This window comes from Camelina sativa, chromosome 1 (assembly GCF_030686135.1).
Source record: "Camelina sativa cultivar CO46 ecotype springtype chromosome 1, ASM3068613v1".
In the NCBI taxonomy this organism is placed as follows: domain Eukaryota; kingdom Viridiplantae; phylum Streptophyta; class Magnoliopsida; order Brassicales; family Brassicaceae; genus Camelina; species Camelina sativa.
The window spans coordinates 4,330,100-4,353,740 of NC_141880.1; the positions used below are offsets into that span (position 1 = coordinate 4,330,100).

The 23,641-nt window shown below is 36.1% G+C and overlaps 6 protein-coding genes across 9 annotated transcripts; all 6 read right to left on the reverse strand.

The window, feature by feature from the left end:
• Nucleotides 1-1,320: 1,320 nt before the first annotated feature.
• Nucleotides 1,321-3,944, reverse strand: LOC104771780 (laccase-22-like). Its single transcript, XM_010496393.2, has 6 exons — nucleotides 3,711-3,944; nucleotides 3,490-3,641; nucleotides 3,151-3,395; nucleotides 2,928-3,056; nucleotides 1,657-2,571; nucleotides 1,321-1,571 (listed from the first exon to the last, which is right to left on the reverse strand). The coding sequence occupies exons 1-6, from the start codon at nucleotides 3,801-3,803 to the stop codon at nucleotides 1,441-1,443; spliced, it is 1,665 nt and encodes a 554-aa protein (XP_010494695.1). The 5' UTR covers nucleotides 3,804-3,944; the 3' UTR covers nucleotides 1,321-1,440.
• Nucleotides 3,945-4,290: 346 nt separating this feature from the next.
• LOC104771853 (L10-interacting MYB domain-containing protein) lies at nucleotides 4,291-6,540 on the reverse strand. Of its 2 annotated transcripts, none has more exons than XM_010496490.3 (3): nucleotides 6,312-6,540; nucleotides 5,656-5,943; nucleotides 4,291-5,579 (listed from the first exon to the last, which is right to left on the reverse strand). In XM_010496490.3, exons 2-3 carry the CDS (start codon nucleotides 5,932-5,934, stop codon nucleotides 4,461-4,463), a joined length of 1,398 nt encoding a protein of 465 aa, XP_010494792.2. In that variant the 5' UTR covers nucleotides 5,935-5,943; nucleotides 6,312-6,540; the 3' UTR covers nucleotides 4,291-4,460. The 2 variants fall into 2 exon arrangements, with proteins under 2 accessions (XP_010494792.2, XP_010494863.2); XM_010496561.3 differs by having other exon boundaries at nucleotides 5,656-5,938; nucleotides 6,312-6,508.
• A 4,420-nt stretch (nucleotides 6,541-10,960) lies between these two features.
• Nucleotides 10,961-12,720, reverse strand: LOC104704349 (L10-interacting MYB domain-containing protein-like). 2 transcript variants are annotated; one of them, XM_087508450.1, is made up of 4 exons: nucleotides 12,627-12,720; nucleotides 12,002-12,284; nucleotides 11,423-11,929; nucleotides 10,961-11,333 (listed from the first exon to the last, which is right to left on the reverse strand). In XM_087508450.1, the coding sequence occupies exons 2-4, from the start codon at nucleotides 12,278-12,280 to the stop codon at nucleotides 11,091-11,093; spliced, it is 1,029 nt and encodes a 342-aa protein (XP_087364576.1). In that variant the 5' UTR covers nucleotides 12,281-12,284; nucleotides 12,627-12,720; the 3' UTR covers nucleotides 10,961-11,090. The 2 variants fall into 2 exon arrangements, with proteins under 2 accessions (XP_087364576.1, XP_010418761.2); XM_010420459.3 differs by having other exon boundaries at nucleotides 12,002-12,720.
• Nucleotides 12,721-13,749: 1,029 nt separating this feature from the next.
• LOC104771988 (putative sugar phosphate/phosphate translocator At3g11320) lies at nucleotides 13,750-16,196 on the reverse strand. The gene is made up of 4 exons (XM_010496659.2): nucleotides 15,309-16,196; nucleotides 14,706-14,809; nucleotides 14,362-14,590; nucleotides 13,750-14,269 (listed from the first exon to the last, which is right to left on the reverse strand). The coding sequence occupies exons 1-4, from the start codon at nucleotides 15,753-15,755 to the stop codon at nucleotides 14,123-14,125; spliced, it is 927 nt and encodes a 308-aa protein (XP_010494961.1). The 5' UTR covers nucleotides 15,756-16,196; the 3' UTR covers nucleotides 13,750-14,122.
• A 1,508-nt stretch (nucleotides 16,197-17,704) lies between these two features.
• Nucleotides 17,705-19,642, reverse strand: LOC104772078 (glycerol-3-phosphate acyltransferase 5-like). 2 transcript variants are annotated; one of them, XM_010496760.2, is made up of 2 exons: nucleotides 18,947-19,642; nucleotides 17,705-18,795 (listed from the first exon to the last, which is right to left on the reverse strand). In XM_010496760.2, exons 1-2 carry the CDS (start codon nucleotides 19,514-19,516, stop codon nucleotides 17,872-17,874), a joined length of 1,494 nt encoding a protein of 497 aa, XP_010495062.1. In that variant the 5' UTR covers nucleotides 19,517-19,642; the 3' UTR covers nucleotides 17,705-17,871. The 2 variants fall into 2 exon arrangements, with proteins under 2 accessions (XP_010495062.1, XP_087345866.1); XM_087489740.1 differs by having other exon boundaries at nucleotides 17,705-18,786; nucleotides 18,947-19,624.
• Nucleotides 19,643-20,443: 801 nt separating this feature from the next.
• Nucleotides 20,444-23,101, reverse strand: LOC104772182 (plant intracellular Ras-group-related LRR protein 9). The gene is made up of 3 exons (XM_010496852.3): nucleotides 22,148-23,101; nucleotides 21,408-21,574; nucleotides 20,444-21,326 (listed from the first exon to the last, which is right to left on the reverse strand). The coding sequence occupies exons 1-3, from the start codon at nucleotides 22,850-22,852 to the stop codon at nucleotides 20,696-20,698; spliced, it is 1,503 nt and encodes a 500-aa protein (XP_010495154.2). The 5' UTR covers nucleotides 22,853-23,101; the 3' UTR covers nucleotides 20,444-20,695.
• Nucleotides 23,102-23,641: the final 540 nt, after the last annotated feature.

Sequence of the window (23,641 nt, forward strand, 5' to 3'; positions counted from 1 at the left end):
AACATCTCGCCGTTCCTCGGATGTATATCCCCTCTCCAAGTGTTTTACTTGGCTGCAGTTGGACGGGAGCTCTGTGTTGACACTGGAGCCACTGTTGATCTTGACGAAGAAACCCAAAACCCCGGCTTGCTCTGTTCCAACCTCGTTCTCTCTTTGGCCCAGGTTTGCTCCCCAATCTTATCCCGGAACCCTGGTAAATAGTCTTCCTTGTCTAGACTATGACTCATCCCTGCACTGGAACCTACTCACACCCGCTTATATCATTTTCATACCAAGTTCAAATTGTTTAGTACTGATGTGTTCTGCTTGGTCAAGACAAGGATCCCTCGATAGCAGCATATTGGTTTCTTATAATTTGCTTGAGTACCTATTGTGTCGAGTGCAGTGTGAATCCAGGTTTGATTTAAAATCCACTCTATCCCACCCTAGTAAACGCTTGGTTTGCTTAGTTGTATCACTAGTTCGAAGACTGCTTCTGATCCCTAAGTCACCATTGCTACTAGACTAGTATAAGAGCCTTTTGAAAACCGTGTTTATCGGATCTCCTAGGGAAGTTCTCACTGATGGAGACAGTTTGGTGAAACTTGGCATTATGATCCCACTTCTACAGAGTTGGGGTTACCGAGCCTTCACCAGCCTCCTATCTACACCTCGCCTGACTGCAAAGATCTCAAAACCGCACATCATCTACTTTATGAAGCCCCATCATAGAAACTTGAAGACCAGTGGCATTATGACCTCTATTCCATGGAGCAGTGGTTACCACAAACTCTTTAAGCTCTTCTCACTCAACTTTGGACCTGCAACTACTTTAGTAGCGATCGGCCCTCAGAGTTCCATCCTTGCTCGACCTCTCATCAAAGCTCTACCTAGAGTAGCCTTCCTCACTCCGGTGAATCAGTCAGCTTTGAATTTTCCATCGCCAAATAGTCTCAAAATCAAGACAATGGCCACCCTTTTCTCCTTTGACCTGTTCAAGGAGTACACATCGACTAGCCTTGATCTCACAGGTTCCATTTTGCTGCCCAGCTTGTGGTCCATAGCTCTCAAACTCTTGCTATCGATTGTCCCTATCTTTATCTGCTTCCTTGTTGTTTTATGCTTTGGGCAAGTTCCCTCTATGTTGTATCCTAAAAACATTTTCTACCTTGTATCTTACTTTCTATGCTAATGGAATGATAACATATGTTTGATCAAAAAAAAAAAAAAAGGATAATCGAATTTGATTTCAGCGAATTTTGGGTGATGGGGAATCTAATTTTGGAAAATAATGAACAAGAACAAAGAAAACAAAAAAAAACTGTAAAAGACCTGAGGAAGTGATCTTGTAACTTTTCAAGCCATTAACTCTTTCTTGAATCACAAGTAACCAAACTATTCACTCTTTTTTTTTTCCTTCTCAACATTTATCAAAGTTCAATAGATAGAAATAGAATCAATTTAACATATGGGAAGATCACTTGGAGGCGGCGGAAGTTTTTCGTTAGAACCATTGCCGTCTTCCACGAGAAACGCCATTTTTAGTCCCCAAGAAGTGTGCACTTCCAAGTGACAATGAAAGAACCAAACACCTAATCAAATCCAACTCAAATCTTAGTCACTATTTTCAGAGTAAAAAAAAAATAATGTTAAGAGATACGGTGAAAGATTTGTAACCTGGATTGTCTGCTATAAACCGAATCGCTGTCCATCCTGCGGTAGGGACGCTAACAGTGTTCCTCTCAACCGGATCAACAAGATTAAACTTCTTAGGATCCTTTAACGGATCGAAGTTCCCCAATCCTTTACCAATAACGAAGAAATTTGATCCATGGAGATGCGTAGGATGACTCTCTGGTGCTATAACACTCGTCCCTTGGATTATAACTTGTACCGTTGCGTTAAACTCAAGTCTATAGACTTTTGTTCCGTTCTCTGTCCGAAGATTACTCAAACCGCCCGTGTAATTAAACGGCGTCGAGGGTTTTCCCGGAAAATCATCGGTGAAAACGCCTTCACTTTTGTTGAAATAATGTGCTTGAAGCATAGCCACTGTTGGCATCACAAAGCTAACATTGTTGATGTCCGCAATGGTTTTGGTTCCGTTAATACACGTGGCACACGGGTTCACGCCAACTCCTATCGCAAAGAACAGCGAGTGATCAACCTTTAACGGAACGTTGGTTGGATAATCTTGCGAGTTTAGGCTTCTTAGAGAGTCCGAGAAGCCTAGGGCAATGCTTGTAGCGTTTACTGGTGGGATCTTGGAACTTTTCAAGACTTGTGTCCGTGTGTCTTTATACCGCAAAAAAGCGGTTGCGGTAACGTTATTAACAGGGACAACGGTATCCATAAAGGGAGAAATGGTCATTAAGAAGTTGCCTTGGGGATGATTAGCGGTCAAGATTGCGTTTGTTGTTTGGCCCGGACCTAAGAAAAGCGTTTCGGTGTCAAACGGTTTAGTGTAGGATGCATCGACTTCAACGACGGTTAAGTTGTGTCCTGTGATCTTGAAAAAAAGTTCGTCGTTGACTGCAGCGTTGATGATCCTTAAGAGATATTTCTTCCCGGTTTCGACATTTAAAGTGTAACCTACGATCGCAAGACAAGAACTGAAAATATAGCCATGATCGAAATCACCGAAATCAAGATCACTTAAACCAACTGGTATATATTAAAATAAATCGAGAGTACTCATATAACTAAAAATTAATTTTTTATTTGCAAGTTTGTTATTATTATCTAAAAATCATACAAAATGAAACCAAAAAATTCCCACAATATAGCGAAAAATAATAAGTTAGCAATTTTTTTTGCACGAAACTGCAATAATTTCCACACCAAATTGAAGCAAACAAATTTTGGTTTTAATTTGGTTCAACAAAATCTATACCGAATATATCAAAAGAATAACTAAACCGAATAGCCTGATGTCAAGTACTTCATACCACGAGACTTGCAACTAGGGACTTGACCGATAAGTCCGTTAATGGTGTGAGCATCTGAGATATTTGGTGGCAAACCGGATTGTGTTGATTGACTAATCACAGCTTCAACGTCGGAGTTCCACCATTCACCTATAAAAATCTATCTCATTAAACACACCTTAAAGAGATGAATGATATGATATAGTAACTACTAACTAGCTACCTAGAGCTTCAAAAACCTCACCGAAAACGATGATTCTCTCGGTATGAGGCCGAGGGAACGGGTAAAGTACACCGCGTTTTGGAAGAATGACAATAGCACCATGAACCGTCGCTCTAAGCCACGAGATATGGGCGTGCCATAGAAGCGTTCCTCGTTGGCCCGTGAGCGTGAAATTGTAGACAAAAGTTCCTCCCGGTTGGACCGGACATTGTGTTATATAGGCTGGTCCATCAGACCATCCTGTCCTCAGCTGTTTCACACCATGCCTGTGGAAAACCTAGCAGATCAGTCAAGATTTATAAGATTCGTGCACAGCTTGGATTCATTGAGAGTCACTCACTCTTTTTGAGTTGTTATTACCAGTGGATAGTGATATTGTAGTTGACATTGTTGATTAGGTTTACGATCACATTATCGTCTTCTCTCGCATAAAGAGCTGGTCCTGGGAACTTCCCATTAATAGTAACTATAGGTTTCGTTGAACAGAGCTTGGTCATATTTTTCATCACTACCTGTCTCATAAAGGAGAAGATCATGGTTACTTGTGGTTCAAGAAAATTTTCAAAATCTGTAACACTTACATTGAATCGGTAGCGACGAATGTTTGCGTCAGCTAGATATTGCAGAGAGATAAAGACAAGTAGAAGAAGAATTCTAGCACAAGATTTAGCCATTTCTCTCTTACTTATCTCTGCTTGGAACTGAACTTGTGACGACGAATCTACGAAGCTATAAATGAAGGCTGTGTAGATCAGTGATTTGGTTTTCTAGTCTTTTTCTTTGTTTCCATTATTGTTTTCTTTTTCCTTAAAACCTACGTAAAGAAAAGACAGTTACATAGACGATAGGATACAAATGGTTTGAAGTTAACTTCTCATCTGCAATAGAGACACTTCTTCCGACACACAATTTACTAGAGGGTTTAGAGTTTTAACAATTAGAAAGTAGCTTTCAGTAGTGGCACTAGTCACTAGAGACGACAACTGATTCTTATAATATTTCCAACTGTCATAAAATCTTTGAAGGAAGCTAAAGTTTATCTTACAATACCGTTCGTCCACGATCACTCTCTTTGCTTAGATTATAATCCACCTAGAGTGGAAGATTATTGTCAACTTATTCTGATTACTCTTAATCTCATAAGGTATAATAGGCTAATGATTTGAAAACGAAGATTATAATTTAACATCTCACACTAATGAAAACAGAGTTCTAAGTTACTCCCAACACATAAACATATAATAAACTTGAACCCAACATAGAATATATATATATAGTAAACTGTTTTCTTGATAGATAAACATAATCAGAAGTTTTGGGAGAATAGGATCTTAGGAAGTAATGGTAAGGCCACCAGATTGACGTCTAAGCAGCCAAGACATTCTCAAACTTGAGTTCTTCAAATGTAAGAAGATCTCTCTGTACTCTTTTGTCGGAAACAAATCCAAGGCAAACATGTAAAGATCACTACCTTGCTCAATCTCTTCCATGTTGTCCAAACACTCAATGCATTCCCCAATGGTATACTCGTACTTCTTGACCGAAGCATTCACTGGAATCTTCTCCAACAGCTCGGTACTAAACCTGTGAGAACCCGGAGTTACAATTTCAACATCGTGTAACCGAGACTCTGCAAAACCAACACCATCAAATCTCACGTCTTGCAGAGTAGGCTCATCATCATCATCATCATCATCATCATCATTATCAGCTCTGTCTTCACTCCCTGTGACTGGCTCGTTTGTGTAGAGTGTTGATAATGGAGTTGGGTCATGTAGCTGCGGTGATTCAAGATTATGATGGTTATCACCCACTCTCCTACGATAATGACGAAAATATGCTTTTCCAGGTTCTATAAGTCCTTTGAAGATGGTTGCTAGTTTATCTGCGTGAAGAATATGTTTCCGTCTGAATACTGCAGCTCTATGATTTACCTTTAAGTAGCTTTTCCAGTCTTCATCAGTAGCACCAAATGTTCTGGTATCTGCATCCCATTTCATCATGGGATCGCCAATCACTTGACACCAAATCTTCCAACCTTTCCTAGTACAATCCCAGTGGTTTTTAAGCTGTGGTCTTGTGAAGCTTTTACCTGTATTCTGATTGATAGTCTCAAGCATCATTTTCCAAGTTTCTTTTGGATAATGTGAGTCAGGTCTGTTTCCTTTTAAAGCCTCTTGGAACAACAAATCAACGAACAGCTCATGTGAGGACGGTGACCAATATCCTTTTGACTGAGGACTCGTGAAATTAGACGCGCTTTGCGTATCTTCTTCTTCTTCTTCTTCTTCATCTCCAGTATCATATTCTTCATCACGATGCTTGCATACTCGCTTCCTTTTCCAACCTGGAGTAACTTCATCATCAAAGTTACTATCTTCAAAGATTACCTCTAGTTTCTTGAGGAACAATGGAGGATTCAACCGATACTGCCCAGCCTCAGGATTCACCTGTGACAAATTCAAATCAAAGACTTATCAAGAAACCACCAAAATCAAGACAGAACATAAGACCATTGTTTTGTACCTGTAAATAGTTGGACCAGTCTTCATCACTGGCACCAAACATATTTGTAACCGGATCCCATTTCATATCACTGCATTGAACAAGACTACACCATATCTTCCACTGCTTGATCATTGTATCCCAATGATTCTTAAGCTGTTTTCTAGTGAACCTCGCCCCAGTCCTTTGCTGGAAAGGTTTCAATATATGCTGTGTTCCAGGTTGGTTCCCTAACATCTTTTGCTCCACGCATAAGTCCACAAATACTCTGTGGTACTCGGGTTCCCACGCGGCTTTCATAACTCTTCACTACATCATTACATAGGCAAAGACAAGAACAACAACAGAAAAAAAATGTAAGTTCTTTGCATAACAAGATCATAATGGTAACACCGTTAGCCAGTAACAACATCTATCCACATTTGTCAGGGAAATTTACATAATGGCTGAATCTAAGAACAAAACTTTAAGTTAAAACCCAGATCGATCATTTATGTGATTTAGGGTTTCAGCTCTTTATACTAAGATCGAGTGTTCTATCATAACCCTCTTAACATAAAAGAAAAAAAGACGATTAGAAAACGGAGAAATCGAACGCGAGATTGGGTACAGCTCTTGTGATCGGAGAAGGAACAAAATAATATAACGAAATAGCGAAGGAATAGCAAAACGTTTACCGGAAATTAGATTTAGAGCGACGGGAGCGGCTCTGATTTGGTACAGAGTGGCTGAACAGAGTCAGATCGCTATTTTTTTTTTTTTCGATAATCTGATTTTGGCGTTTGTGTGTGCCGCTCGAGACGGGTGCTTTGTTTGTCTGGGATTACTAGGCGTCTACAAAGTAAGGATCGCATTTGTTGGAAAAAAAAAAAAAAAAAAAAACCCAATTTTATCCCGGTTAGAGCTGGTTCTCTTTATTGGAATTTTTTTTATTTTATTATGTTGAACATGTTTTAAGTTTGTGGTAAAAAATGACAATCAATACTATTAATTGGGGAGTACAAAAGCAAAAACCAAACAAAAAAACAAAAAAAATTCATTCAATGCCCTCAAGAGAAAAGAAAAGAAAGACAAAGAATAAACTATATCGAGGGCAAACAAGTAATCTAAAGGGGTCAAAACAGGCGGATCCGGTTTTACTTTATTCGGATCGTGGAATATTACAACCGTCTCCAAACATACTCTTCCGCCGAAACATGTAAGGAAATTCAAATAATAAATAGGAAGAAAAAATATTCTAATTATGTACATTTAAACCCCCAAAAATTTGTTCTTCCAAACAATATGGTTTTTAGAAACTATCCATTTTTAAAATCGAATAAATATCAATCATCAATCATTATATTAAAAACCTAAATCAACAAATATTTCACACCCGAAACTAACTCATTTCCAAAACTAACAAAGTCGGACTCTATCAAATGAAATCCCTAAAGATCCTCTATAATAACATCTCAAATCAAAATAATTTGGAACATAATCTTATTGCTTTGGTAAACATTAACTGAAAATCGTTAATTGATTAAATAGATTAATATAATATTGCAAAAAAAACAACTCCACTACTACTATATAAACAGTTAAACACCAAACTAGACGTCAGACACAACCAAACACATCAAACCTAAAATAACAATTCAGAAAGTCACCTTAATATTATGAAACGGAGAAAAACCTCTAAAACATCTTATATTATGAAACGGAGGGAGTATCCATGTTGCCAATTGCTTATATAATTAAAAATATAAAATAAACAATATATGGTAAACAAAAACTGTTATTCGAAAATTTAATATTTATGGAAATAATAATTACTAAATTAATTATAAAATTAAAATTACCCGATATTTTTGGAAATGGTTTAAAGTTGTTACCATAAAAGCAAATTATTAAATTTGAAATTGTATATATATAACATACATGGTTCTAGATTTTGAGATATTTATAGAAATCTAATTTAATTTTTGAATATTATATTTTATTTTATATTTTTTAATTTTCTTAACCAAAAAAACTATGTTAATTTATTCATCTTAATACATATGGAAAAAACAGAAAAAAAAATATGAAAACCTTAGTATATATTTACTATATATCTATACTATTAAAAGGGAAATATTTTTAATTAAGTAGACATAGAGTTAGAGAATATTACATGTAATGTCATTAGATTAAGTCTTGAAAACGCGCGGATCTCGGATTGACCCGGAATATTTGTATTCGGATCATGTATAATTTGATTGAAAGAATTAATTATAAATGCGTATACAAACAAAAACAGAGAAAATGGTAGTTTTCTACACTATATAGAGAACTTGACTATTAAAAGAGAAATATTTTATGACTAATAGAGAACTTTATGTTTAATAGTTTTTTACACATTTATTAGTTCTTAAAGTTCTCTATTAAATTACTTTATATAGTCATAAAGTTCTCTATTATTAAATGTAATGTCATTCAAGTTAGATAAAAAAAACAGAGAAAATGGTAGTTTGATCAAAATAAAAACTAAAAAACTCGCGGATCCTCAAGTAACCCAGTTCGTTTGTAGTCGGGTTAAATAAAAAATACGCGGATCCTATGCTATCCGGTTTGAAAGGATTCGGATCCTACCCAGCGTGGGTAAAATAATAATACTAACTACAAGCATATTTAATCCATAAAATCACTCAAACTTTTTAATGCATTTAAATGAAACTATCCAATTACAAACAACTAATTTAAAATTCAAATTTATAAAAATTAAATTTGTTACTATCAAAATCGGGCAATTAAATTTAAACTTATATATGTAAACATATTTAATTTAGTTATATATATTTAGATATTTACAGAAATAATAAATATATTTAAATTATGATTTTCTTTTCTTTTCCTAAAATCTATATACCAAACTTAAATTAACGAAATCTAAAATAATGACGAATATCTTTTTGTGTTAATATATTAAAAAAATTGTGTTAGGAAACCCTAACTAATCTAATCACTATATAAGACGTATCAAACTCTTTCATTTCATTCATTCACAAAAATGTTTTCGAGCATCAAAGTTTTGAGTTTTTGAATTTTCTAACTTTTATTTTTCATATTGGTTTTAAGTGTTTCAGATTTGGAACTCTTCAGAAACATGTGAAATATAAAAGTCAAGATTGTAAAACTTTTAAAATAATGGTGCAGGTTAAAGGATCAAATATTTCTAATCGATTTTCTCTTATCATTCTTTTTGATTTTTTTTTTGTTTTTTGTATGTTAGTACATATATACATTAACTATAATAGTGTATTATTTTTATGCTCCATGATTATATTGTTACATGTTGTCTATTAGGTGAATTGAAAGGAAGGATTTTGAAGCATGTCATACATTCTCCTTGAGAATGGAGTAAACCTATCAAGGAAAAGTGTACAAAGCAATAGACGGAGAAACTATAATGTACTGATTTTTTTTTTTTCATTTTCAAGAGTCTGAGACACTGTAATTAGTTGAGTTGTATAGGTTTATATTATGGATCTCTATTACTATAGTATTTACATGTTCCTAAGCGGAAAAGATTTAGAACAAATTTCAAACGTTAAATTATATATTTTCTAACAAATTGCTTGCAAACCGGAGGATGATTTCGATCTGGTTCATGAAAGTTCTCGGTATACTTTGAAAGCAAGAGATCTTAGAAGGGTGCAAAATTCTAATTTTAAAATTAGAATGATCAAAACTATTTATCTTTTGTGAACTTTGTTTAATTAGGGGTTTACATTAAAAAAAAAACATGAGGGACTAAAAATTAAATTGGTAAGAGCCATTTGGAATTATTTTAGTTTCGGATTGACATTTCATTTTTTTCTTTACTTTACTTAAAATTTGTAATGAATTCTGAGACATCAAAAATGAAATTTGACTTATATATTCCGCCTTCTCATTATTATTCAATTTTTCTGTTTTTATGTTATAAAGTTTTCAACTGTTTCTTAAAAATAATATTAAAATTAATTTAAGATTTTTTGTCTACAAATAATATTTACAAAAACAAAGAATTCTCATAAGAAAAAATTTCTACCCTTTTTTGTGTGCATAATGTTGATGGTGGTTATTGTGTTTGTAAATTAGTTTATTAATTATCTTTTAATAAACAAATCAAATAATTACATCCACTCCGAAATATTTGTGATCAAGAATTCCCAAAACTGAAAATAACCACAAAGCAACCAAAAGAAACTTTGTGATCCTTACTATTTATAATTAAAAGCAACATAAACTCTCACCTACATATATATATAATGATATACCTTTTGAACGTATTATAAATAATTATCATATCAAACCATAATATTTTATTTTGAGCTAATTTATCTATTTATTTTCCTCAAAAATATTATTTTATTTTTGAATTATATCGACGTTTACAATCTTATATGTAACATGTTTTTTTTTAAAAGCATTAAAGTGTGTTTTACAATATTAAAATTTTAAAAACTAAGAAACGTAATGCAATATAGATGAACCAAACATAAAATAATAAGAATAAAAAATTCAACTAATTTTGTAATATTGTTTTATTATATAATAAAGAAATATACTATGAACTATATTTGTGTTTGTCCCAAATGGTATTTTGGTAATTTTTGTATTCGTTCCATCTCGTTTCCAATCGAGAATATTTTTTTTTGTCTAATATCGGAAATGTCATATATCGAGAATCTTCACTATTGGAAATGCATTCTCTATACAACTAGAATTCAGGTACAAGATGAAACATGAATTACATCCACTCCGAAATATTTGTATCAAACATGTTTTAATTATTTATATCTTTTTTACATACACTTTTATGTTTTTTTTTCAAAACAAAAGTTATAATATAAATGCTATATCAAGTCATTATTTTTGGGTACTCGGTGTACTAATCGGTTCTCAAATTTGTAACCTGCACCGACCCGAAGCCAATAGTAATCAAACTAAACCGAACCTATATATAAAAAAATACCTAATAGGTTCTATTTTTCTAAACCCGTTTAACCAAACTTGATCGGGTAATATACGGGTTATTCGAAGGTCCAATCCTACTAAAATTAGGTTTGCAAAAATATTCTATATATACATTAATATATATTGCAAATCTAATTACAAATTTAGTTTTGAAATTAACCCCACACGTACGTGGGGGTCATAACCTAGTTCATCTTTCATTCTGCCGCACAAACAACTAAAATGTTATTTTCCCCTAATGACAATTCATCTTTGATTAGGACACAAATGAAATTTACATGTGAGATAATATTTTATTATGTTATGTATTTAAATAAAGAAAATAACTTTTTTTTCGTCGAAATAAAGAAAATGATATATATTGTATTTATTTCAAATAACATTGGGCTTCTTATGAGACTATTTTCGGGCTTCTTATAAATGTTAAAGAGATAAAGCTATATGATTCAGTAACTAGCCATATAATTAGAGCTTCAAAAACGATGGTATGAGGCCCAGGAAGCGTGGTCACTTCCTCCTGTGACTGGCTCGTTTATGTAGACTGCTGTTGATGGAGCTGGTTCATGTAACGGTGGTGCTTCAGAATGATGATCGATCACTGTCCTGCGATAAGTATGGGGTTGAGCATTCCCGGGTTTGATATGTCTGAAGATGGTTGCTAGTTTTTCAGCGTGAGGGATATTTCTCCATCTGAATTTTGCAGCTTTACGATTAACCTATAAATTTAACAACATAAGGTCCAGGGTTATTCCCAAGTTTCGAATTCACCAATTGATATAAAAGTTAAGAGTAACGTTTTGTTAACCTTCAAGAAGTTTTCCCAGTCCTCGTGAGTTGCTCCAAACTTGCATGTATTGTCATCCCACTTCATGATGGAATTGCCAACAGCTTTACACCACAACCTCCACTCTTCCTTTGTAACAACCCAGCGGTTCTTGAGCTGCGCTCGTGTGTAGCTTGATCCTGTTTCCCGATTGATCGCCTCAGCCATCATATCCCAAGTTTCCTTTCGATAGTATTTGTTACCTCTGTTTGGTCTGTTTCCTTTTGATGACTCTTGGAAACACAACTCGACAAAAAGTTCATGTGAGGACAAAGTCCATACACACCGACGAGGCCAGATGTTAGACGCGCTTAGCGTAGCTTCATCTCCAGTATCATTTTCTTTATCAGGATGCTTGCAACTTCTCTTCCTTTTTCTGCTACGTGAAGTACCTTCATCATCTACGTTAACTGCCTTAAAGATAATCTCTAGTTTCTCGAGGAACAATGGAGGCCACTTCCACCGATACGGTTTAGCCTCAGGATTCACCTGTGACAAACCCAATCAATTTTTATTACATATATAGCCTTCAATCAAAATCAACACAGAAACATTAAGTACCTGTAAATAGTTGGTCCAGTCTTGATCACTGGCACCAAACGCTTTCGTCTGAGGATCCCATTTCATATCACTGCATTGAACAAGTCTTGACCATATCTTCCAATTCTTGAGCATTGTACCCCAATGATCCTTAAGCTGGAGTATGGTGAACCTCGTGCCCGTGCTTTGCTGAAAAGGTTTCAGTATATGTTGCATTCGAGGTAGATGAGCCTTATGCTCGACGCATAACTCCACAAAGTGTCTGTGGTGTTCAGGTTGCCACCAGATTCTCCGCGTCATAGTTCTTTGTTAGATAAGTAAAGACAACACCAAAAAAAAAATTACAAAACATACGTTATTTCCAAAAAAAAACAATATATCAAAACAAGTTTTGACCGGTAACAACGTTAAAATCGCGGGAAATAAATATAACATATAGCAAAAATACATGATTGGTTAGAATCCCGTAGGATTTTACCGGTTGTCAAAAACACATTTTTAAACCGTAACCAAATCAATACAAAGTAAGCATCCACGTTTGTCAGGAAAATTTTGCATCATGGATGAGCTATCATAGACGGTAACGTAACGGAGAAGAACAACACAATTTTATTTAACGATTAAAACAAGACAGCAAAGTGTTTACCAGAAATTTATACAAAGAGAGATTCTGATTTGCTACTGTGTGGCTGAAAAAGCCAGACAGACAGCAAATTTTTCTCTTTGGTTTTATGTGTTTCTGAGATTAGTAAGGGATTAGGGACCCATTTTATAACAGCTGAAACCAGTTCACTTCATTTATTGGTAACTTTATTATTATGTTGACAGGTTTCAATTTGTTGCAAAAAAAGACACATTCTCTTCAATTCTACTAAAGACTATTGTGTTTTTTTGTTAAGTGTTAATTAAGAAGATAGTCAAAGTATAGAATTTTAGTAATTTAGTTACAATGAGTTGTTTATATATTAAGTACACTTAGGCGCAGTTTTTTTTAAAAAATAGATATATAAATAAGTTTACGCACGAAATTTTAATTTTTTTATAGTAAAAAAAGACCTATGTTTTTCTAAACTTAGCTATTGTCTATATTTTTGCTTAAGACTAAAATGTGTCTTTTATTACTACTCATACAATAATAAATCTAATGGTCTAAAGGAAAAGACATAGGAAACTAAAAACAATATGGGATACAATTTGGCTCATCTTTTTTCATTATCTCTATTATGATTTTTTTTTTTTTTTTGGTATGTAATAAAGATTTGGTGTATGAAACATGAAAATAATATATTGTTTCAAGTTAGACTTGATTTTGGTTTAAATGAAAATTGAGTCTAAATCAATTTATATGATTTTTATTGGCATTTAACTGACTCTGCTAGAAATAGTGTACCTTTGTAAATATCACCATTTAAAAATTGATTTATACATTTTTAGACGTTACAACTTACAACCACAACTTAATTATTAAATATTTTGTTTTTTGTATCATAGTACTAGTAATACACTTTTGACAAATAATTTTTAAATCCGAGTTATGAGAGAATCAAAGCTCTGGAACCCTTACTTTGCTTCTCAGTTCTCACCTTGAAAAATCTGTAGCAGTAAAACAGCTTAACAACCCAACCTGGAACCTGTGGGCTGTGATTCAAGAATCTATGGAAAACAATACGAATCCAACCTCTCACTCTGTTTCATGAGCATAATCCAGTGTAACTGCATAACATAAGTTGGATTCACAGAGAGAAGTGGGAACTAAAAACAGGTGGAAGAAAAAAAAAGCTTTGTCTTTTTTTCATTAATTAATCAGTGTTGTAAATGTTGATATAACAAAACTAGATATAAAGAATCGACAACAAAAAAAAAAAGCTAAATCGAAGTTACTCAACAACCTACGACGAAAGCAGTAAAGAGAATCCGAGAACAAAAAAGGAAAGGAAAAGAAGGAAAAAAAAAACACTTATTTGTGGAAGTCCTCTAAATGATTGCTTTTGGTACTCTGATCTGATCCTTTGGGTATTGCTTTACACATCCTTTGCTTTTGAACCAACCAAAGATGTTGTGTAAGGTTTTCTGTTCACAGCAAAAGAAACTTGCCTGTATTTGTTTACCTGAGGGACTGAACAAATAGAATGAATGTTTCTCTCATTTGCTTCGTTTCTTAGCTTCGCTGTAGAGAATAACTCCACAGACCGTGAGTGAGTAGCCTAACATTCCAGTCACTGAGACAGGATTTCTGAATATAAGGATAGAAACCACCACTGCTACTGCACCTTTGGCGTTTCCTAGCACCTATATATCAAAGAAAAATATAACTTATGATAAGTGGTCAATGGATTTTAGATGATGGAGTTAATGTATAGAAAGAAGAGATGTGTTATTACCTGAAGAGTCAGAGCGCTGGTGTGTTTCGTGACTAAGAAATTGGTCAAGTTCACAAAATAAGCGAGGGCCGAATTGAATAGCAGATACCAAACAATTCTAAAATCATCTCTTGCAAGTGCGATTGTAATGCCAACAACATTTTTTTCCATGATAAGGGTAGCAGGAAGAAGGAACACAACAGCTATGGGAGCCATGTAAAGTAGAAGGTTCATGGAGTTTAGCTTCTCCCTTCAAACAAATTTTCAGTAAAACATTTTCAGCAACACTCTTAAAACAATACAAACTTCCGCAAGATAGAAATTTAGCTGATAAAACAGCGAACGATGCTATAAAAATCTCTTACCCTTCAGAAGAAAGCAAAATTCCTTGAAGAACCGATTTAAGTGCTCTTGCAGCTGTGGCCGCAATGCACATAATGAATCCGAACAGATGGAAACTTGGTTCACTCTGATGATACATTTAAAAAATGAGCAAAATCAGATTTAAGAGTAAAGTCAAAATAGAAAAAGATGCTATAAATCAAATGAAAAAAAAAAGATCCAAGAAGAAGCATACTCTGCACACATCAAAAGAACAACCTTTATACTAATTAAAACTTGTTATCATGAAAAAAAAGTGAGTAAGATATAGTAAGTTAACAAAGCTCTGCAGCTTCGAGCTCAGAGCAATCCGAAAGGTTTTGAAAAAGTGAAATACAAGTATAAAAAGTTGCTATTTCTATCAACAATCCAAAGATGAGAATTTGAATAAACCAGATTCAGCTCATAATCTTCTCTATTCCTAATCCTCTCATTCGTGTGCCTCTACTTCAATCTCCCTAAAGCTACCAATAACAACACATTTCACCTCAGATTCATCATAAGCTTTCGAATTGCATCAGAACCAATCAATCTAACAAACCATCATAAGCCATAAGCAAAAGAAGAGATTTTTTTTTTAAAATTACCCCACTGGCAATGACAACACCAGTAACAACAGGGAGGAGAGTGAAGTAAGTCAACCAAGCTTCTCTCTTAAACGTAATCAGATAAGCAAACACGGCGGTGAAAAACGGCGTCGTAGCACCGATCGCCTGGTTAAACGAAACAGGAAGAAACCTAAGAGAGATGTTACCAAAAACCACCGACACACAGAAAACGAGACTAAGCGCGGCGATCTTAAGGAACTGAACACGGGATCGGATCGTTTGCATAGGAACCATCTTCATCCAAGCGATAGCGACGTAGCTGAGAAGAGAACAAGCCGTCATGTGACACATGGTTAGGAATATTGGATACTTGAATCCATAGTTGCTTAACAAGTACTTGTTCAGCAATAAAACTCCGATGTTCGACGAGTACCATGACGCTACTAATCCGATTGTGAAAAACCGGCCATTGGCCGCTATCTTCATCTCCCTTCTAAAAAAAAATTTGAGAATTAAACCAAAACCGATCTCGATCGATTCAAAACCCTAATACAACAAACCACGAATTTGAGAAAACAAAAAAATGGAAGTTTCGGATTAAGGTCAGCTTCGATCAATCGATCTATCTACTTTTTTGAGATCTTCAGAGAGTTATTATGTTTCAATGGATCGAATCGAGATTGTAAGTTACAAAGAAGGAAACAGGAATGAGAAATGGTGGAATCCAGAAACTGTGATTGAAGAAAGATGAAGCAAAGTTCAATGGAGAGATCTTTGGGTGAAAAACAATAAAAGCTTTTTTTCTCTTCTCTTTTTTAAAAAATTATGAGAAAATTTGATGTTACTGATTTATTTTATTTTTTTCAGTTCATGAGATTTAATGCGTTTCATGTATATATAATTTAATTCTTCAACTAATGCAGTCGTAATTTATTTTTATTTTTATTTTTTTTATATAGGGTGTTAATGGTTGTAGCGGTTGGAGTGGACAAATCCATCTGCGGATTAAACCGTTTTTTATTTATCATTCATCATGTATAGTTCGTAGTGGTGTGGTCTACAAAAAACAGAAACAAAATCATAGCGGACCAGACTGTTTTTCTTTATAAATAGAGTTGAACCGCTGCGGTCTCTTGTCCACACTTAAAACCGGACGGTCTAGTGTGCAGATGGATATGTATGCTCCAACCGGAGATACCATTCACACCCATAGTAATGGGAGTGTTTTGTTGTATTGATTCGTCCAATAATAATAATCAAAGAAAAAAGTTTCAAAAGATTTGGAATGTGTGAACAAAGGAAAGGAACGTTTGACTTTGGTTCGGTTCAATTTTGGTTTAAAATATTACTTACGATCGGTTTTGGCTTCCCAATTTACAATAACACTTCGGTTTAGTTTTGTGTATTTATGATTTTCGGCACAGTCTTTTTTTTTTCTAACAGAAACGTGATTTTTTTAATTTTCAAAAGATTCGAAAAACAAAGAAATTACAAAGACTTGATTTTAAATAGTGTTAAATAGTCACGATACCGACAAATTTATATGTATAGTAGTAGTAGTAACAGACGCGTCGTTGAAATGTCAATTTGTTTGGTTTGATTCTCATGAATGATTTTTATATATACTCACCACAATTGTTTCAAAATGTACGTGTTCTATTTCTATATACAAAATTACAAAAAATGAAGGAGAAAAAAGTAGAGGGGTTACACGACTTTGTTGGGTCATACAATAAATAATATCCATTACTACTCAACCATCGGATGATAGGTGACTCCTCAACGCGTTTTCTTTACTAAAATACAGCACTTTCTTAAAAGATTATTATTTTTAGCCTAAATAACCAACGTCTAATTGGAACTTACTTTGTTTCATATGTTAGTTCTCATATAAAATGACGTGAGAATTGAATTTCAAGGGGAAATTATCTATTATTAGCCTTTTAGTCCTTAAGCGACGACTTGCTTTTCAAACCCTTTTGCTAATTAACCTTTCTCGTGAAGTTACTACTGCAGTCAAACCTAACGTATCCGCCAAGATTCTCTGAACATGCATCGCAAGATCAGACGGCCTATTCCCGGATGAACACGTGCTCCTCGATCGGAAGCTTGTCCAAATTAAGGGTAACCTCTCGTAAACCAGTTTCGGGTATCATTTTTATCAATAAAATCAAAACCAAAGCCAAACCAGCGGTGCACAAAAGAATCCAGAGGTGACCCCACTCATCGAGACTAGAGGCACGATTTCATTGGTTAATTCAGTAAAAGTAGAGTGATTAATCTTAGCAAGAACAATTCACCACAAACTTCTCCTAGATCTCTTTTAGGAAACCCTTGTTTTAGTCTTCACTCGCGTAAAACAAAGGAAAAAAAAAACAATTATCAAACCAATGAAAACAACCAAAAGATGTCGATAATCTAAAAATAGGCCCGAATCACACAAATCATCTTTAAACCCTTTGGGCTTTTAATAAAACCATACAGTATTTTACACCTTTAAACCGAGCAAACTTCGGATAAACTTGTAAAGCGTAAAACAGAGTTATTGAAAAGAGAGTATGAAAAATGAGCTTGACGTGGAAACTGAATAGTTAACATTTATTCAGTGGGAAAAAGGATTGAACGTTTTAATGATCTTCTTAGCTTGGTCCTGAAACGACACATACGACACTGTCCCGTCCTTTCCAGTGAGAACCTTATACTTATCCTTCCTCGTTAAGTTAGTGCACTCGAACCCTAACGTATCCGCCAAGATTTTCTGCACATGGTTCGCCACATCATACGGTGACCTTTCCCCCGATAAACACGTGTCCTCCATTGGTAGCTTGTTCAGGAATGTCACTTCGTAACCTGGTCTCGGGTTCATCAAGAAGAATATCATGTCCATACATCTCCAGCCTCTCACGGTGTTGGCATGGAAGAATCCAACCCTACAGTTTACCGCCACAGGCACGATCATGTCCGTTAGCTCAGAAAAAAGTGCGCTGAATCTTAACAAAAACGGTTGACGACAAGTTGTTCCCTCGGGACAAATCACTAGGTCTCCTTTGGACAGCTCTAGTTTGATCGTCTTGGCGTCGACGTCTCGGATTCTTTGTATTCGCACGATGGGGATCGGAGAGAAGAGGTTGCAAAACCGCGAAAGGGAGTATACAACAGCCATGACGCTGCGTCCCAACACGGTGGATATTACAACTGGATCCATTAGCGTTCTATGATTACATACAAAGAGAACGCCAGAGTTTCCGGGTCCTCGTGGCTGAGGAGGCTTTCCCTTGACGATGACTTGGCAGCCTAATATCCTCAGGGCGTAACTTCTGATCCACAATGGGAGGACGGACCCGGCAAGGATCCTGATGGGAGCAAGAACAATTCCAAATGGGATCCAGAGGAGGATGAGGAGAGCTGTGGCTGGTGTTGGCCGCTTCACAAGGCGTCCGTCGTGAAAAATCACCGGCTGCAGCTCAAGTTGTTGGTTATAGTAGTTGACAATCTTCTCCGGAACCGGTGCACGAATCTGTTTTATCTGTAAATTAGGTCCAATAGTGATCACTAGATGATTTGAGTATTGGAAGAAAATGGCATGTTATTGATTTTTTTATCAGTTAAGAGTTGTTGAAAGAAGTGCTCGAATTCCACTGAAAATATCATCTAAATTAAACAATTTATAACGCTACCTCACATAACGATGTCACAGAGGCTCTTCCAAGACCTAGATGAGGCCTCCGGTCAACAAATAAGTCAGCAACACGGTTCAAAGCAGACTGATCGATATCGGTTTCACGTATAAAACCGGTGACATAACCAAACGTGTTCACGTTCAGCTCCGTACCGATGACCTTATCTGCTTTAAGATACTCCTTCGCGAACCTTTCCACCATAACCCGAGGCATCCTCGTCACCACGACCCTCTTCTTACACGAGCTGAATACTGTCCACGTGTCCATGCTTACATCATCCATGTAGAACTTTGGCAAGACGGTTCTAGCCACCGCTTCGATCTCCCCTTCGCTTAGACCAACCGTGGCTATGAAAATCATGAGCTTGAGAGCGACGTCATTGTAGCCGAAAACGTCAAGGAGTTTGATGACGGGCCAGAGAAACAGCAAGAAAGTGAAACGAATCAGACCAGATGAGTCAAAGGCAAGGAGCATGAAGTAAGAGAATGAATTTTTGTTTTTCAGTAATGTTCCTTCAAACTCCGACACCACCGAATAAGACATCGTACTCGATCTGTTCATCACCATTTTGTATACTGATTTTTCTTTTTTCACTTTGGTCTGTTAACTGTTTGTATGCAGATTAGAACGGATCAAAAGTTAATGTTATATAGAAAGTTTGTTTCATTGTGTGGAGCTGGCTCCAGTTAGTAGTTAATGCAAATGACCCGTTTCAGATGTATTATATATAATTTTGTTTTGACATAGTTATTTAAGGGCAATGTGAGTTTTGGTTAGTAACATTAATATCGAAATGATGATATATAGAAAGACATTTTGTATACGCAAATACTCTTTATATAGTAGTATATGCGCAAGTTGTAACGTTAATAAATCAACATGTCAAAATTTGATGGACGAACTTATATCAACTTAATTGTTCTCCCATGCACTTATTAAGTAAAGTCTTTAACAAGATGATGTGACGAGATTCCTAAACAGCGTTTAACTTGTGTTGTATAGAATTACCTCACACAAATACTAAAGTTGTAGATAATCGTATCGGTTGGTCTCTTACAAGACCAGAACTAGATAAGGCCCTTCCATCAACCAACAGATTAGCAACAGAAGAAGAAGAAAAATGTTGTGGGAGGCACTTGAAACGAAGAAGAATGTTTGATTTAACTCAAGTGATTGCAATTCAAGTGATTGGTTAGTGTAGGTATCAACTAATTCAATGACATTTTCACTATTAACCAGAAAAGCTGTTGAGCGTTCGTTCGATTTGGTTTACACCGGTTAACGATATTTAAGCTGAGGCCAGCTTATATTCACTTGTAGAACAGACTCCTTTCTGTATTCTTTTTAAGAGACAAACGGTTAGGTAGAAATTGAATGAAAACTTAAGAGTGAAGAAGCAATTAGTGTGATGATAAAGATTAAAGACGACGTTGTTTCCAAAGGAGAAGCATGTGCTATTGGTTGATAAGCGTGGAACCAGAAACGACGGATCTATTTCCAAATAAAAAAATGTATCTTTCTTTTTATTAGTTGGACCCATGATTTGATCAAATCACCAGTGTCTCTTTTTAAGTTTGAACCTAAGTTAATGACAGGCCTTACCCGTCAGAAAGAATCCCAGCAGGCAGCAGACAACACAGTAACGAAGAGAGCCCTTCATTATATACTGAATGATAGGAGGAAAAATTGAGACAAAACCACCCAAAAGGAGAAGAACAACCTCTTTGGTCTTCGATCCAAGTCACATTATAGCTCTCGCTCAAGGTAAGGGTCTCGAGAAGTTGGCGATCCGAGATACTCTGAAACATCTGCGACATAAGTTTTCAGTTTAGATGTGGTTCGTGTGAGCCACCCAGCGTTTGCCTGCTCCATCTCCTTCTCCATTTTCATCTTCTCTTCTTCTTCCAACATTGTGATCCTTCTCTGACCCATGTACGTCTTCACAGCTTCCACACCTTCCTTCACCACTTCCTTGGGTGGGACAACAAGTGGGTTCTGCTCCACGTTCAGTTTGGTCAGGCTTTCAAGTGTGCCAAAACTGTCTGGGAGGGCATGGATTTGGTTGTTACTCAAGTCCAATTCTTGGAGCCTTATGAGGTCGCCGAATGAGGCAGGGAGATCCTTGAGGTCACTGAAGTTGCTACTTAGGTTTAAGTACTCAAGGTTTGTTAGCAACACGAAAGTATCAGGAAGGCCGTGCAGTTCGTTGAAGTGGGCGTCAAGGTGTTTTAGGGATCTCATTTCACCTATACTGGTAGGGAAGGATCGAATCTTGTTATACTGGATCAAGAGTTTTTCAAGATTCACTAGCTCAAGTCCGATGTTGGTTGGTAAGTAGGTGAGACGGTTGAAGCACACGTCCAAGATAACCAATGACCTAAGATATTGATGCAAGAAGTGGTTAAAAATGATTCACAAATCAAACTTGACAAAGTGGAGTTTGTATATTAATACGTACCCACACCGGCAGATGGAATCAGGCAAAACAGAGAGCTTGTTAGTTGAAACATTCAGGACTTTCAGTTTGGAGAGTAAGCCGATAGAATCAGGTAATGTCTCCAGAGAATTCGTTGAGACATCCAGTTCAACAAGACTATGCAATCCAGCTATTGAATCAGGAATCGCCTATTTGGACATAAACCTCAGTCAGAGCCATAGATACCACCTCAGAACAATCAAGAAAAGAGCTAGCAGGGAATCACTAACAAAATGTGAACTAAAACCATACCACATCAATACTTAACATGCAATATCAAAGATGCCAAACCAAAACAAGCAAACACACACATACATACCGGAATCTCTACAGATAGCAAAGGTCAAAATCTAAGACGCAAAGCAAAAGACAAACACACACATACCTAAATCTCTTCAAATCACATCATACTAGGCATTGTTCCTCACCAAGATATAAAAGAAATGCCACGAGCAATATTGAGACCTCTCTGTAAGTATCTTTACTAAAGGGATTGATTACATCAATCATTGTATAACACTACAATGCCCCCAAAATGTTACCTTTAAGCTACACTGAAGATTCCCAAATTCTCAAATCCTAAACTAAAGTTTCATCCTTTCAACATAGACAAGCCCATAACAGATTCAGACTCCACCATAGAACACAGATCAGCTAAGCTATAATTTGGGAGAGTATATGAAAATGATCATCAACAGTGTGGCAAATGTATAAGAACTGACCTCAAGCTTATTGTTGGAGAGGTTAAGAACAAGCAACCCTTGAATCCTCCCAAAAGCTTCAGGAAGCAATCTCAGCTTCCTCCCCGACAAATCAACACGATCCACCGGATTAGCGGAAGTATGCTGCAGTATCCCCACAACCTCCTCATTAACCTCAACCGCCGCAACATTATCCTCATCCTCGGCAGCATTCTTCTCAGCAGACTCATAAATCCTAACAAGCCTCTCCTCAGCTTCTTTCAAAAGCTTCTCATAGGAAGCATGAACCTCATCAAGCTTCAAAACCGACTCACACCAAGTCTTCTCCTGATCCATCTCAAGTCTCCTCTTCTCATCTTTTCCAGCCGCGTCGGTAAGCGCGATGTCCTCGAAGGATTCAGATAAGGAAGATTCGATCTCCGAGAGCTTAGCACGAGCCTTGTCGACTGACTCGTGATCGGGTCTAGGTCCTAGTGTTCGGAGGATGGATCGAGTCTCGGCGACGTCAGTGATCGCACTGGTCATGGAAGCGAGAACATCTGGTTGTGTTAACTGAGGCATCTGAGTGACGATCTCGATCGAGTGGCTAGATGATGGTGGTTGCTCGATATCGAAGGGAGGAGGAACGGCGGAAGAGGAGGAAGGGGATTTGGTGGTGAAAGAAGGGAGACGAGCCAGGACGTAAGAGAGGACAGGGAAGTTCTTAGGGTTAGGTTCTGCCGCCATTGTTTTTGGTAAAGAAGATTTGGAATCTGAATCTGGGGATGATGATAAAAGATGAAAGATTTAAAGATTGAGTTTTTTTTTTGTTTTGATTTGGATCGAATCGAAAGTGGTGAGCTTTTGCCTTGTCTCTCCCCCACGTTCTCTGTTCTGTTCTGTTCTGTTCGCCGTCTCTGCTTTTTTTTTTTTTTTTTTTTCTCTGATGCTAAGATGACACGTCAGCTAGTATGGATCTCAATATTAATTTTTAGTATTTCTCTTAGTTAAAATAATTATAGCTTTTAAATTTAGAAATTTATTTTATTTTCTAAATAATTTATCTAACTGGTTGAAAGATTTTTCTTTATTTGGAGCACGATGCGTTTACTTAGGTGGACCGTGGACCATACATGTGTGCTACTATTTGTTTTTTAATAGTTGAATGATTTGTGCTATTATTGATCTCCCAATAGTTTCGTTTCGTTTATTGTCTGTCTACATCTAAATTTGTATATTAGTAGTACATGTTGTAAAAGAAAAAAACTGAGAAACCGTTCTAAATGACATCGACTGTGTTTTGCCAACTTTCACACTCTCATGTTGTTTGGGTCTCTCTCTCTCGAGTCTCGACTCTCCACTAAACTAAACGAATAGTGGACGATATAACCACCAGTTGAGTACATGTTAACCTTTATGTATTTTTGTTTAAATTAATGAGCTTAGTTAGACAATCCATGTCTCGTAAAGATTTAGTAAAAGCAAGTTGTCAGTAAGCTCATATAAGCCAAATCCAAAGTCCATCACTTTTGGAGT